The 13,933-nt window shown below is 31.0% G+C and overlaps 3 protein-coding genes and 1 pseudogene across 3 annotated transcripts; 2 read left to right on the top strand and 2 right to left on the bottom strand.

The window, feature by feature from the left end:
• Positions 1–3,575: 3,575 nt before the first annotated feature.
• LOC102602065 (crocetin glucosyltransferase, chloroplastic-like) lies at positions 3,576–5,019 on the bottom strand (annotated as a pseudogene).
• A 1,848-nt stretch (positions 5,020–6,867) lies between these two features.
• On the top strand, positions 6,868–9,206 carry LOC102606433 (crocetin glucosyltransferase, chloroplastic-like). Its single transcript, XM_006349841.2, has 2 exons — positions 6,868–7,273; positions 7,863–9,206. The coding sequence occupies exons 1-2, from the start codon at positions 6,908–6,910 to the stop codon at positions 8,907–8,909; spliced, it is 1,413 nt and encodes a 470-aa protein (XP_006349903.1). The 5' UTR covers positions 6,868–6,907; the 3' UTR covers positions 8,910–9,206.
• A 574-nt stretch (positions 9,207–9,780) lies between these two features.
• On the top strand, positions 9,781–11,414 carry LOC102606093 (crocetin glucosyltransferase, chloroplastic-like). Its single transcript, XM_006349840.2, has one exon. The coding sequence runs from the start codon at positions 9,791–9,793 to the stop codon at positions 11,168–11,170; it is 1,380 nt and encodes a 459-aa protein (XP_006349902.1). The 5' UTR covers positions 9,781–9,790; the 3' UTR covers positions 11,171–11,414.
• Positions 11,415–11,625: 211 nt separating this feature from the next.
• On the bottom strand, positions 11,626–13,748 carry LOC102605759 (xyloglucan endotransglucosylase/hydrolase 2-like). Its single transcript, XM_006349839.2, has 3 exons — positions 13,423–13,748; positions 12,992–13,185; positions 11,626–12,200 (listed from the first exon to the last, which is right to left on the bottom strand). Exons 1-3 carry the CDS (start codon positions 13,702–13,704, stop codon positions 11,837–11,839), a joined length of 840 nt encoding a protein of 279 aa, XP_006349901.1. The 5' UTR covers positions 13,705–13,748; the 3' UTR covers positions 11,626–11,836.
• Positions 13,749–13,933: the final 185 nt, after the last annotated feature.

Below are 13,933 nucleotides of genomic sequence, written 5' to 3'. Positions count from 1 at the left end.
ACCTTAATGTCTATGCTAAAAAATTCTGATAAAGTCTCAATGGAAAATACGAGACATTTTGTATATTTGTGTATTTAATTATTTGTTTGAGTTTTGTTATTCATGTTTGATTTTTCAAATTATTAGTTTCATAAATATGCAACTCAACTCAGTCAAAATAAATGTGTTCGATTTTGTTTTTTTTCTAGTATTTTGTTATATATTCGTTTTTTAACTCATATGAAAATACTAATTAACAATTAGGTATGTGTATGTGTGTGTTGAAACGTCAAAATATATACATGGAAGAAACACATATTATAATAAATATTCTTTTGAATTTTCCTTTTTCGAATTTTCCTTTTAAAGTTAGAATTTAAATTCAAATCCAAAAATTGAAAAGTTTCAATTTAAATAATTTGAAGTAACGATGAATCCATATAAAGAAAAAGTTTATTAAATATTTTCTTACTAAAATTGGGTGAAGAAATTATTAAAACATCCACACACTTTATCACTCATTTAGAATATAATTTTTAAGCAAGTTATGTAGATTGTATTTATTACTTTCATCTACCTATCTTTAAGACAAGTTAATATAGTAATTAGTGAACACTCTAAATCAACTTTTCTTCAAATATACACTTTAATTATTCAACAACCTTATATTATTACTTATCATTACTAAAACTTTAACTAGTGATTGATAATTGAAGAAATATGAAGAATAAGTCGATAACTCATGACATACGGTGTTTATTGTTCAAGGGAATGTATCGAAGTTGTAGTGAAAATGAGTCTTAGTAAGATAATTATCGCTAGTTATTTCTTATTTTATTCGTATCAATAGAATTCGTTGTGAACTTTTGTCTTCATTATCACCTATTTGTTCCACAAATTATACGAAAGAATAAATTCACGATAACTAGAATTTTTTTTGTAACGATGAGTGCAAATTTTGTGTTTATATATCACTTGGAAAAGTAATAGTTGGAGTGACACTAACTGCTCAAATAATCGATATATTCATCACATTATACTTTTTAAAATCTGCTTTTATTCAGTGTGTGATATTTGTATTAAATCCAAACTAATTAAAGGAGAAAACGCTTCCTATCATGATTTGTTTCATAACTTAATACAAATTCGAAACTTTTGATTATTAAGAGAAAAAAGTCATATTCTATCCGCACCACACCCTTGGTGATTGTTACGTATTATATTAGACTTTGAATGACTATGCTTTAATTGTAAGTCTAGAGAAATAAATTCGAACATGCATACGGAAAAAAAAATGAAAGAATATTTTTATCTTATTTTGAAATATTCGTATTTCCAATTATGAGAATACAAATTAAAGAGGAGTTACTATCGTATACTTTTAGCTTGTGTATGAAAACTACAGAAAGGAAGAAGAAAATGGGAAAAAAATGACTATTGTATTGTAGTTTTAGTTCAAATATTTATTTATTTTAATTGTTACTTAAATTTTATTATATCGTATCATTTAAATTCATCGTTAGGTAATATCGAAAAATTTCATTTTGTATAATAATAATCGATTTGGTGTAATTGCATTGTTACCTTAATATTTTCTTTTCATTTTATTTTTACTTATTATTTAATAATCCATATTTTACTCTTCACCGTACCTTTTTTTATTGTACTAGTTGTACCTCGTATCATATTTTTCTTGTAGATGCATCATTTAAATTATCGATGTGTAATATTATGTAACAGAAAATTATACAATCTATCCAAACTTTATATTCATAAAAAAATACAATATGATACGATACAAAATAACATATTATGAAATAATACGTAAACAAACATCTAATTAAACATAGTATAAGTGTAGAAATTGAACTCGTTTATCAAATGGGTCCGTAATTACCGGTATAAAATAATAAAAATGTTTGTTTAATTTGGAGTAATTATTGACTAAGAAAATTTTTGACAAAGTATCACGCTTCATATTTTCGACACGTTACCGTGTTATAACTTATATATTAGTAAAACAATTGAAACATCAATTGGCATAACAATAACTTATAACCAAGTGATGGAGTCTATACGAAGAAGTAAGCACACGAAAAAATTGAAAGAAGTTTCAATATTTGTTATATTCATAAAATTAATTTTAAGCACATATAAACAATGTAATTTTTCACCGATAAACCCCCTTCAATTCAGCCATACTTCGCTCTGCAAGGACATGAAGTGAGAACTTGAACCTTAGGAATTTTGAACACTACACTAATTTTTTAGATCTAAATTAATAATTCGTACATTAACTAAAGTTTTTAGCATAAATACAATATTTGAATTAGAATTATTAAGTTTGAGCCTAATTTTTTTAATTATACTTTGAGTGGAAGTCAATATATCAAAACATATATAAAGTTGATGGTACATATTTAAGAGAATTCAGTAATCTTGACTTAAATTTTACGTTTTCACTTATATCCAAATTCTTTAACCGTGTTGTCTTTTCGAATGATCATTTTTGATCTCCTAACAATGTAAACTATGCTAAATAATCTAACGTGTGGATGTTATATATTGCAAGTCAATTTTTGAAGCATTTTGATAATGATATTGCTCCGTCAATTAAGGGGTTAATTGTTTTTACTAATATTATTATCTTATTTTCATACATTTTTTTAGTTTATTAATTCCCAAGAATCATACCGGTTCCATTTGGAAGTTTTCCACTTTGTTCGTTGTTTTTTTTGGATTCCACTTTTTATCCCTTTGTTACCTTGTGACTCCGATTAATCTAAATTTACATTATAATTTATGTGGTATTTTCAGATTTTGAGATTCAAATAAGTTTTTTTTAGTCATAATTTTTGCATGTCTTTTATATATCTTGAATGATCAATTATTGTGATTTATAGTACTTTTTACGTAGTATTCAAATATGTTTATTTTTTTTATTTATTTTTAAAGATTTCATGCCCGAGACTTTGAAGCAGCGTCACTTATATTGCAGATCTTTCAGGAACATAATGGAAAGTCTTTCGTGTGAAGAGATGGTAGGTTTGATACAGATACAAGTATTATTCAACTGTTTGATTCTCGAAATTCGAACCGAGAGAATAATTAAATAGTAAGAGATAGAATATTAGTATGTGGTTGACTTGGGCAGGTTATATTTGTATTTGGGCCAAAATTGACACCCCTACTTTAGACTTTGATTACAAAGGACTTAGAACTTGTGAATGAAAGCCCAATTAGACATTGTGAATTGATTGTACACTTGCAATTTTTCTTATGAGAAACTCTATATTGTTTCTTTAAGCTAAATAAGATGGAAAATTTTATTTTTAAGAATAAATAACTAAAGCTTGCAAAGAAAATGTAAAAAATAAGAAAAATTAAATAAGGTGGAGGGTATTTTTGTAAACAAACAACTTATTCTTAGAAATTATGCAATGAATACAAGTTTAAATACGACAAACCAAATAAGTAATATAAACTAATCCTAGCATAACTAATCATAGCATAACTTATCCCAGTATTACTTATCCCAGCATAACTGATCCCAACATATCTTGTATTCAAACCAAACGACTCTTTATATTATAATATCACAAACCCTCTATGAATTTCTTGAGATTGTCATGTGAAGAACCTCCAATTTTCACAGCATCCAAAGCCAAATTTCTCCATTTCTTCACATTCCTTTTAATTTCTTCCCCTTTTTCTCCATTTTCCATTAAAATTTCCAAACACCTCTTTATCTCTTCTCTTTTAACAATTCCTTCCACTTCTTTTGCTCTTACACCAATTCCCCAAACTTCCTCCAACATTTTGGCATTTGTTGTTTGGTCAGAAAATTGTGGATACCCCACAATAGGTATCCCACTCACCAGACTTTCCAGAGTTGAATTCCATCCACAGTGTGTAACAAAACACCCTATCGACTTATGACATAGTACCTCCATTTGTGAACACCAAGGCACAATTAAACCTAATTTTTCGTCTATTATAACATCGTCATATTCAAGATTCTTCTTTTTTCCTCCGTCTTCCCCTTTTCTCCTCGTCCATAAAAAAGGCCTTTCACTTTCTAATAATCCACGTAAAATTTCTATCTCTTGCTCTTTCTTTAACACGGCTAAGCTCCCGAATGATACATACACAACTGAGCCCTCAGGTTTCGAATCCAACCATTGATGATAGTTCTTTTCGGATTTATCAAATAATTCACATCCAAATTACTTGTCCTTAGGGTCATTTCCGTCAGAAAAAGCTGAGGGAACCAAAGGGCCTATCGAAAACATCCTGAATTTATCGATAACTCTCATGGATTTTTCTTCTAACGCGTCAAACGTGTTGATGAGTACATAAGAATTTGGATCATTTTCAAGATTTTGTATGTGTTCTCTCAAAATAGGTATCATGATTGAAGAAAGATGATTATTAGGTAAAACTATATTAGGAATATCATTGCATGAAAATAAGGGCAATCCCGGAATTTCAATAGGAAAGGAGGGCATAACCGTAAAATCGCTAACGGAGTTACTATAAACTCCGTTAGTGGAATTTAACAAATGGTGATAAATTGCAAAAGCAGTACCACATTGAATGACAAGAAAAGCTGACGGCACGTGTATCTCACGCGCCACCACCGCAACCCACGGCAAGAGAATTGTGTAGACCAAGAACGTAACGGGGTGACCCTCGTCGGAAAATTTTTGAATGAGATCTTTGAGGTTTTTCGATCCGTTTATCTTTAAATCGTTCATGAAATAATCCATGGTGTTGTTCGAATTCATCCAAGAATCATCGTCGTACCCATCGGAGAACGAGGAATAGAATAGCCCGTCTTGTGTTGGAAGGTTGTTCATTCGGTTGAGGCCGTAAACGGTCGTGACGAAGGTGGCGCGTGCACCGGCGCGTGCAAGGTTTTTGGCTAGTTGGAGAGTGGGGTTTATGTGGCCTTGTGCAGGCAAAGAAATAACAAGGAAATGTTGTTTATTCATGTTTGATTAAATATAATATGGTAAGTGGCTTCTTAATTATATGATTGTGAAGTTGATGAGATGTTATACTCAAGTTGGACTGAATGATTACATATATATATATAGGGGTGTCAAAGGAAAAAGATTTAGTGAATAGAGTGTTTATTCCAAACTAATAAATATATAATTAATGACAAAATTAATATACTTTTGACTAAAAGATTTAGTGAATCGAGTGTTTAAACTCATTTGGATTGAGTTAAAAAAAGTAATTTTTAAGTTAAAAATAAAAAATCAAATTGAAATGACTTTTAAGTAAAGAAAATAAAAAGTAGGGGGAGACCTACTTTTGGTTTTTGACTTAATTTAAGTCATTTTTTATCTTGTCAAACATTTCCTAACTTATTTTAAGTAATTTTTTTAAAACTTATTTTTAAGTTATTTTTTTATATTTGCATAACACTTCCAGAAATAAAAAACTGACTCAAAAATAAGTTTGACCAACTTATAAGTCAATCCAAACACCCTCTAAGAGGATTCATAATTTATAGAAGTAAACACGTGAATCAAAGAAGATAATGGAATTCAGAATCTACTATATACATATATAAATAATATTTCGATCTTTATATATACAATGTAATATTCTAACAAGCTACCCTGGTGTATATACGTACACATGTTTGTACTAGAAATGTTCAAAATCAAATCAAACCAAACCGAAAAAATGATCTTTGGTTTTATCGATTAATGGTTAAGAAATATTTTGTCTAATTTATTTGTTCTTTATAAAGAGTTTTAAGCTAGCTAGAATGTTGTTTATTCATGGTGAATTGATCTTTGGTTTTCTCAATAACTAACAAGATCTAGCTATTCTAGTTTGTCACTTAGTAGAGAAACTTGTTCTCATAGAGAAGGACGGCAGGTCCTCGCTCCTACGTCAAAAAATTACACTATGTATGTAAAATTTAAAACGTTAAATATTAAACTTGTCAAATTTTAATTTTATATTTCGCTTTTATGTGTAAATGACAGGAATAAGGTGCAAGTGAATGAAGTTGATCTTGTATCACACATGAATGAATTGATAATATAACGAAGTGTCCATTTTTAATTGTCATGATTTCCTTTTTTAGAGTCAAACTATAAGAACTTTGACTAACATTTTACGACGTGTTTTTTCATCATATTGATATATAAAAAATTGTAATTTATAGTACTTTTCGTATAGTTTTTGAATATCTAAAGTTTTTGTTTAAAATATCGAATTAATGTAATCAAATTTAGCTTTGAAAATTAATTAAATTAACTTTCGAAAAGCGCAACATGACAATTAAAAATGAACGGAGGGATTAAATATGTATGTAGAAATTAAATGGTCTTGAGGGAGGACAAATATGTAATTAGGATAAGAATTAATAAAGAGGGCCGAGTGACTATTATGCCTAATGAATGTGTGTTCTGCTTTGAATTGATCAGATATATCACTTTACTCGATGTATCGAGATGTATGCGATGTATCAGGGTGTTAGTGATGTATTTGAAACCGAGATGCGATGTATTGAGACGTTGAATGATGTATCCGAAACCAGCACGCAATGTATCAAGGCGTTTTGCCAGATTCCACGAAATTTAAGAGATTTCTGTAATTTAAAAAAGAGTAGAAATAGAATGTAATTAACTCTTAACACTATGACAATTGATATAAGACTGTTGATTTTTTATAACAAAAGTACTATTAGGTCCATCACTTGTCATTTAAGACACATAAATGGTCCTTTTGTACTCTCCAAATAATGGTAGTTACACTCCCCATTCCACATACAAATGTGCCACCCCCCACCATCCACCCAACATTATGTTATGTGTTATATATATTTCATGAGCAAATCAACTATCCATCACAATACAAAACCAATAAAAATAATAGCAAGTTTTTTTTTTTTAAAAAATAAATGGTGAAGCCTCATGTTATTTTAACAACATTTCCAGCACAAGGTCATATTAATCCAGCACTACAATTTGCCAAAAATCTTGTAAAAAATGGCATACAAGTGACATTTTCTACAAGTATTTATGCACAAAGACTTATGGATGAAAAAAAATCCATTGATAATTTTCCAAAGGGGTTAATGAATTTTGTTCCATTTTCTGATGGATTTGATGATGGATTTGATCATTCAAAAGATCCTGTATGTTACATGTCACAACTTAGAAAATGTGGAAGTGAAACTGTCAAAAATATTATCATCAATTGTTCTGAAAATGGAAGTCCTATAACTTGCCTACTTTACTCCATTTTTCTTCCTTGGGCAGCAGAGGTAATTTTCCTTCTTGATTATTACTTGTGTGTCCGGTCTGTTTCCACACATCTTGACTAATTTCACAGGGTATCTACTATCTCCTACCAGCACATTCTTGATTATATATAGGAATATAGTACTTTGAGTCTCTCGGTTATAAGTAAATTTTGATTTTGATCCTTATGACATCTGACCAAGTATATTGAACTTTCAATTAATTGATATGATGCACTTTTAATCCTTTTGCGACAACTTTACCAAATTATTAATCGCTATACTATTTAATTACCCATGTGTTATGTTAAGTTTGTAATTACCTAATATACTTTTAAAAATAGTATAAATATAATATATTTCCTAGCTAAAGGGACAAAAAAAAGACATTTTTATTATTTAAAGATTAAATATGTTTGATTAGTCAAATATATTATCACAAGAACTAAAATCAGAATCTATGTACCAAAAGTACTATTATCCCTTAGTTTCATTATGTCTCAACTTTTAGCATGCCCTCCTATATGTTTCCGACTTGTTTCATTTTCATGGGCTTAAACACATCCTCCTATATGTTATGTTGAATTATTTTAATTATATTATGTCTGAACAGGTCGCACGTGAAGTCAACATTCCTTCAGCTCTTCTTTGGAGTCAACCAGCTACAATCTTAGACATATATTATTTCAACTTTCATGGATATGAAAAAGAAATGGCAAATGAATCAAATGATCCAAATTGGTCCATTCAACTTCCTGGCCTTCCACAATTAAAAACTAAAGATCTTCCTTCATTTTTACTTCCATCAAATGTAAAAGGAAGCCTTCGAGTTGCACTTCCACCTTTCAAAGAATTAATAAACACATTAGATTCTGAAATTAATCCAAAAATTCTTGTGAATACATTTGATGAATTAGAGCCAAATGCATTAAAAGCAATTGAAAATTACAACTTTTATGGAATTGGACCATTAATTCCTAGTGCATTTTTAGATGGAAATGACCCTTTGGATTCTTGTTTTGGTGCTGATCTTTTTGACAAGTCAAATGACTATATAGAATGGTTAAACACAAATGAAAATTCATCTGTTGTTTATATATCATTTGGGAGTTTAATGAATCCATCAATAAGTCAAATGGATGAGATATCAAAAGGGTTGATAGATATAGGGAGACCATTTTTATGGATAATAAAAGAAGATGAAAAAAACAAAGAAAATGAGAAAAAAACAATTGGTTGTATTGAAGAGTTGGAAAAAATAGGAAAAATTGTACCATGGTGTTCACAACTCGAAGTTTTGAGACATCCGTCTTTAGGATGTTTTGTTTCACACTGTGGATGGAATTCAGCTCTGGAGAGCTTAGCTTGTGGAGTACCGGTCGTGGCGTTTCCTCAATGGACTGATCAAATGACAAATGCTAAACAAATTGAAGATGTGTGGAAGAGTGGAGTTAGAGTGAATGTGAATGAAGATGGTATTGTTGAGAGTGAAGAATTGAAAAGGTGCATTGAATTGGTAATGGATGGAGGGGTAAAAGGGGAAGAAATGAGAAAAAATGCGAAAAAATGGAAAGAATTGGCTAGAGAAGCTGTGAAAGAAGGTGGATCTTCACACAAGAATTTAAAGGCTTTTATTGAAGAAATTGCCAAAGGTTATTGATATGTCTCTTTGTATCATTTGCTTATTATTTGTCAAGAATAAGATGAGATTAGCTTCTATGTTGCTCGGACTTTTGTAAAACGTTGACAACTGCATGTTGGATCCTTCAAAAGTAGTGCATTTTTTTGGAGGATACGACATGAGTGAGACAACATTTGGAAAGTTCGAGCAACATAGGATAGTTTAGTGATCTTGTTATTTCTATCTTGTTATTATTGTGCCTTCAAGTTTTCTAATAAAATCCTATTTGAAAGATTCATGACAAGTTATAGTCATGTTCTTGAGCATTACACTTCATATACGCGGAGATTTGATTTTGTAATCCAATTTGAAGTGCTATTTTAACTATCTGGTATCTGGAATTCATTGGTCCAACTAATTCAGATTCATGTTACATATGATCTATTAAAGGCGAAACCTCTCTTTAACAAATCAAGGATTTCCCCTTTCTTAAAACTCAAACTTTGACACTTTTGATTAAGAGTGAAAATATCCTATCCATTCGATCAAATCCCTCGATATTCACGGACATTTTATCTCAATTTCCTACAGTTAAACATTAAATTCTAAGAATTATTATTTCATAAGAACAAGATCAGTTACTGTTGTTTGAACACTCCAAAAATATTGTTGCACTGCAGTCGAATTCTCCAAATATGCACTACTTTTGGAATATCCAACATGCACCTGTCGATATTTCTAAAGAGTCGGAGCCATATAGGTTACTACACATATAAACTGGTCCCCAATTGTACAATTAACAGAATTGGATGCTGTTCACTCACTCATTATCTTCTGCAATCTCTAAGAATTAATAAACATATAGACGATTTTCATGTTCGTCTTGTTTCATTTCCATCATTCTTATTTACCTCAAAAAAATGGCATCTTTGAATGATGATTGTCATGTTCTTGTTGTTTCATTTACAGGACAAGGAAATATAAATCCATGTATTCAATTTTCCAAGAATTTGATCAAATTAGGTGTAAATGTCACATTCTCAACAAGCCTAACAGCTTTTAATCGAATCTCGAATCTTCCAACCATACAAGGATTAACATTTGCTCCTTTCTCTGATGGTTTTGATGGCAACTTCAATGGTTCTACGAACAGTTTCCGTGAGTTCAATGCATCATTGAGGACTCATGGTACTGAATTTGTCACGAATTTAGTCGAAGACAGGGCAAAACAGGGCTGCCCTTTTAAACGTATCATCTACACGACGTTAACTGCCTGGATTGGTTTATTAGCCAAGAGTATAAACGTTCCATCGACGTTTCTTTGGATTCAACCAGCCTCAGTCTTGAATATTTACTACTATTTTTTCAATGGTTATGAGGATTCTATCAAGAATTGTTCAAAAGATCAATCTTTTGAGCTTCCTGGTCTGCCTTTGTTGTCTCGTCGTGATTTCCCTTCTATCGTGTTTAATGATTCGAATGATTGGACATTACTTGCCATGAAAGAACATGTTGAGTTACTAAAGAGTGAGACAAACCAAAAAGTTCTTGTGAACACTTTCGATGCTTTGGAATTTGATGCTTTGAATGTTATAGAGAATGTTACTATATTCGGAATTGGCCCTTTGATTCCTTCAGCATTTCTTGATGGAAATGATTCTTCTGATACTTCATTTGGAGTTGATATGAGACGAAGTCTCGAAAATTATATGGATTGGTTGGATTCTAAGGCTAAAAAATCTGTAATTTACATAGCATTTGGTAGTTATTCTCAAATACCAAATCAACTTATGGAAGAGATTGCTCATGGTTTAGTTTTGTGTAAAAGGCCATTTTTGTGGATAATTAGAGAGGGGGCGAATGGCGAAAAGCCATTTGAAAAGTTGAGTTGCAAAGAGGAATTGGAAGAGTTAGGGAAAACAGTGGATTGGTGTTCACAAGTGGAGGTTCTACAACATCCTTCGTTGGCATGTTTCTTGACGCACTGTGGATGGAATTCGAGTATGGAGAGTTTGGCTTCGGGGGTGCCAGTCGTGGCATGTCCTCTTTGGATCGATCAATTAAGTAATGCGAAGCTTATTCAAGATGTTTGGAAGACGGGAGTCAGAGTGAACGCCAATGATGAAGGTGTTATTGAGAGGAATGAGTTCGCGAGGTGTATAGAGATTGTGGTGGGAGATGGGGAAATAAGAAAAAATGCGAAGAAATGGAGGGATTTAGCTAAGGATGCTATGAAGGAAAATGGTTCATCTAATGTCAATCTCAAGGCTTATGTTAATGAGATTTTGCTTGGTGAATAAATCATTTGTTACTTAGAGTCTCCAAAAATGTTGCCGCATCCGTTAGGCCATCTTGGCATACCGCGACTATTTCACCAACTCAGGTATCAAGTGATTCTACCCACCAAGGCATTTAGTATCAAGTGCTAAAGCCGATTTTTATAAATAAATAGTTACGTGTTTGAATAAAAGTAATAAACCATGACATGTTATGGTGCTTTAGTTGTAAGTCTAGCTTAATTTGAAACTTGTGCAAACACTCTGTAGTCTGCTTTCTTTCTGTTCTGTTTTTTGGTTGGTTGGTGGTGAGATTTCAAAAGTACGATTCAGTCGAACTAAGTAACTTTAGCTTAGACTTAATAATATATTTGTCGAGAAATCTACTAAATATAAACAAGTACTAAATTTTGAATCCCATAACTCAACAATAAGTGAATTCACTAACATCTCAAACACATAAAGTTCAAATCCTGAATTTCCCTCTTATTAGAATTTCGAATTTAATAAACTTTTGGTAGGCATAAGATATTGTCATATTACAAGTCAGAACTACAATCATAACATATTCAACATACAACCTATGTTGCTCGAACTCTTCAAAAAAAAGCCATCAATCACATGTCAGATAGGATCTGACATAGGCGCGACAACATTTTTGGAGAGACCGAGCAACGTAACCATACAAACTCAAAATTTTCTACATTCTAGAGGAAAACCTTGAGGAAATCTTTTGTAATCAGTGCAATAATTATAAATCATATAATTCCTTTGAACCCATCTAAGTCTTCTTCTTCCATTAGCATCAAGTTCTTGATTTTGCCATTTTGCATCTAAAAACTGAGATTTGTTAAACTTTTGTGCATGGAAATTTCTATAATAGGCTGTGAATGGTGCTTTTGACCAATCAGTTTTCACTAGTCCTCCTCTTGTAGCCCAATCATCAGCATTCCATAGACTTGAGTAAATTTTCATTGGTTGGTTCTTGGGAAATGGAACACCAAGTGATTCTGCATTCTTGAATACTCTAATTGGAGTGTTGTCCACCAAGAAACTAAAAAGAAAAAGAAAATCAAAATAAACAATGAGTAATGATTAGCACATGCACATATAGGAGTTAGGACGGTTTCTGTTGGTTCAACTGAACTCATTACTTTCTGTTCGAACTAAGGATTGATTTCTCAGATTGTCACTCATCTAATAGTTAGTGTATTATCTCAGAAAATCACTTTTCTTTATGATTATACTTTGTTTGAACAAAAAAGTGACTTTCTAAGATAATAAGTATTAATTGAGTGATAGAAATCAACTCCTCGAACTAGGTATCATATGCAAAGTAAAAAAAATATTGATATACACTCACATATAGTTCCTCTGTTTCATTTTATGTGACAGAGTGTAGAAGAGTACGAGTGTCAAACTACTTAATTTTTCGGCATGAATTTGGCTATGTTACTCGAACATTGATACGTGTGCAAGTGCAACAATATATTTAGAAAGTCCGAACAACATACGAATCAGACATAGATTCTTTAACTTCATTTAAATAAAAGTTATATATTTAGAGACTACATACAAAAAAAATTAAAAAATATACAAGACATAATAGTTAGTAACATATAATTTGAATCACAAAAAATCTCTTAGACACCCCATATAGTACTAATATTGACACATAAAATAAAACAATTGATGCTTATGTGTGTATATGTATAATAAGATTAAATTCTAAACATATTGACTTCAAATTCTGAATTCGCCTATGATAACATATAGTGATTTAGGTAGAATAGCATAAAATGGAATTAAATTTTGGATATGTATATATAATAAGTTTGTTCTTACATGATGTGTTGTGGTTTCCATATGATTGAGTAGGTGTGGAAGTTCTTGGTAGGATCAAACCATAGGTAAAATTGTTGCTCTTTGTCTCCTTTGCCTTGGCTAAAGACATTTGTATGAAGAATAAATGGTTCACCACTAACATTTCCTAAGAACTCAAAGTCAATTTCATCATGAGTTGATCCTTTAGAAGATAGCTGCAAAATAATCCAAATAAAATGTTAGAAAATTGTTCTTTTGCTGTCTTTGTAACAATCGTCATCTATAATTACATTTTATCATAACGGCAAAATTTTATTAGAAAATGAATTTTCATGTCATGCTATGTTATGTTGTTTGTTTTCTATAACAACATTTTATTAAGGTAACAAAGTATTCAGACAAGCAATGTTATTATAGAAAAATCTGATGGTATAATTTTTAAAAAGAATTACATAGTATGATGTGACAGTGCCAGCCGAATTTCCAGTAACAAGTTTGAGTTGCATATCAATTCTCCCAAAAAGATAATCTTTTTTGGATTGAAAACCAGAGCCAGAGAGTTTGTCCATAGATAAAGAAAGAATTTGGCCTCCATTGAAAATCTTGACTTTATTACCACCCCAATTAAAGTCAAATTCTTGAATGAAATTTCCACCATAAGAAAACATGCAAGAATTCATAAAGACTAAAAAAATAAACAACATTTTTGGTAACTCATAATGGGAAAATCCCATTTTTTTTCTAGCAATAGATAGAAGTGAAAACCTTTGTTTATTTTTTTTTTAATTGAACTTAGGATTTTTGTGATTTTCTTATGTGGGAAAATGGGGTTTAAAGGGGGCAAGTATTTATAGTCGATGAAATAGAGGTGAGCTATAAAGGAGAGGACAAAATCCTTGTGAACTTCTTTGAATTTTGGATTTTGGGAGTGGGGGGGGGGGTAGGGGGTGGATAGTAAATGTA

This window comes from Solanum tuberosum, unplaced genomic scaffold (genome assembly GCF_000226075.1).
Source record: "Solanum tuberosum cultivar DM 1-3 516 R44 unplaced genomic scaffold, SolTub_3.0 scf00114, whole genome shotgun sequence".
Taxonomy (NCBI): Eukaryota; Viridiplantae; Streptophyta; class Magnoliopsida; order Solanales; family Solanaceae; genus Solanum; species Solanum tuberosum.
Note: the sequence above shows the minus strand (reverse complement) of the source record. Positions and strands in the feature narration are given on the sequence as shown.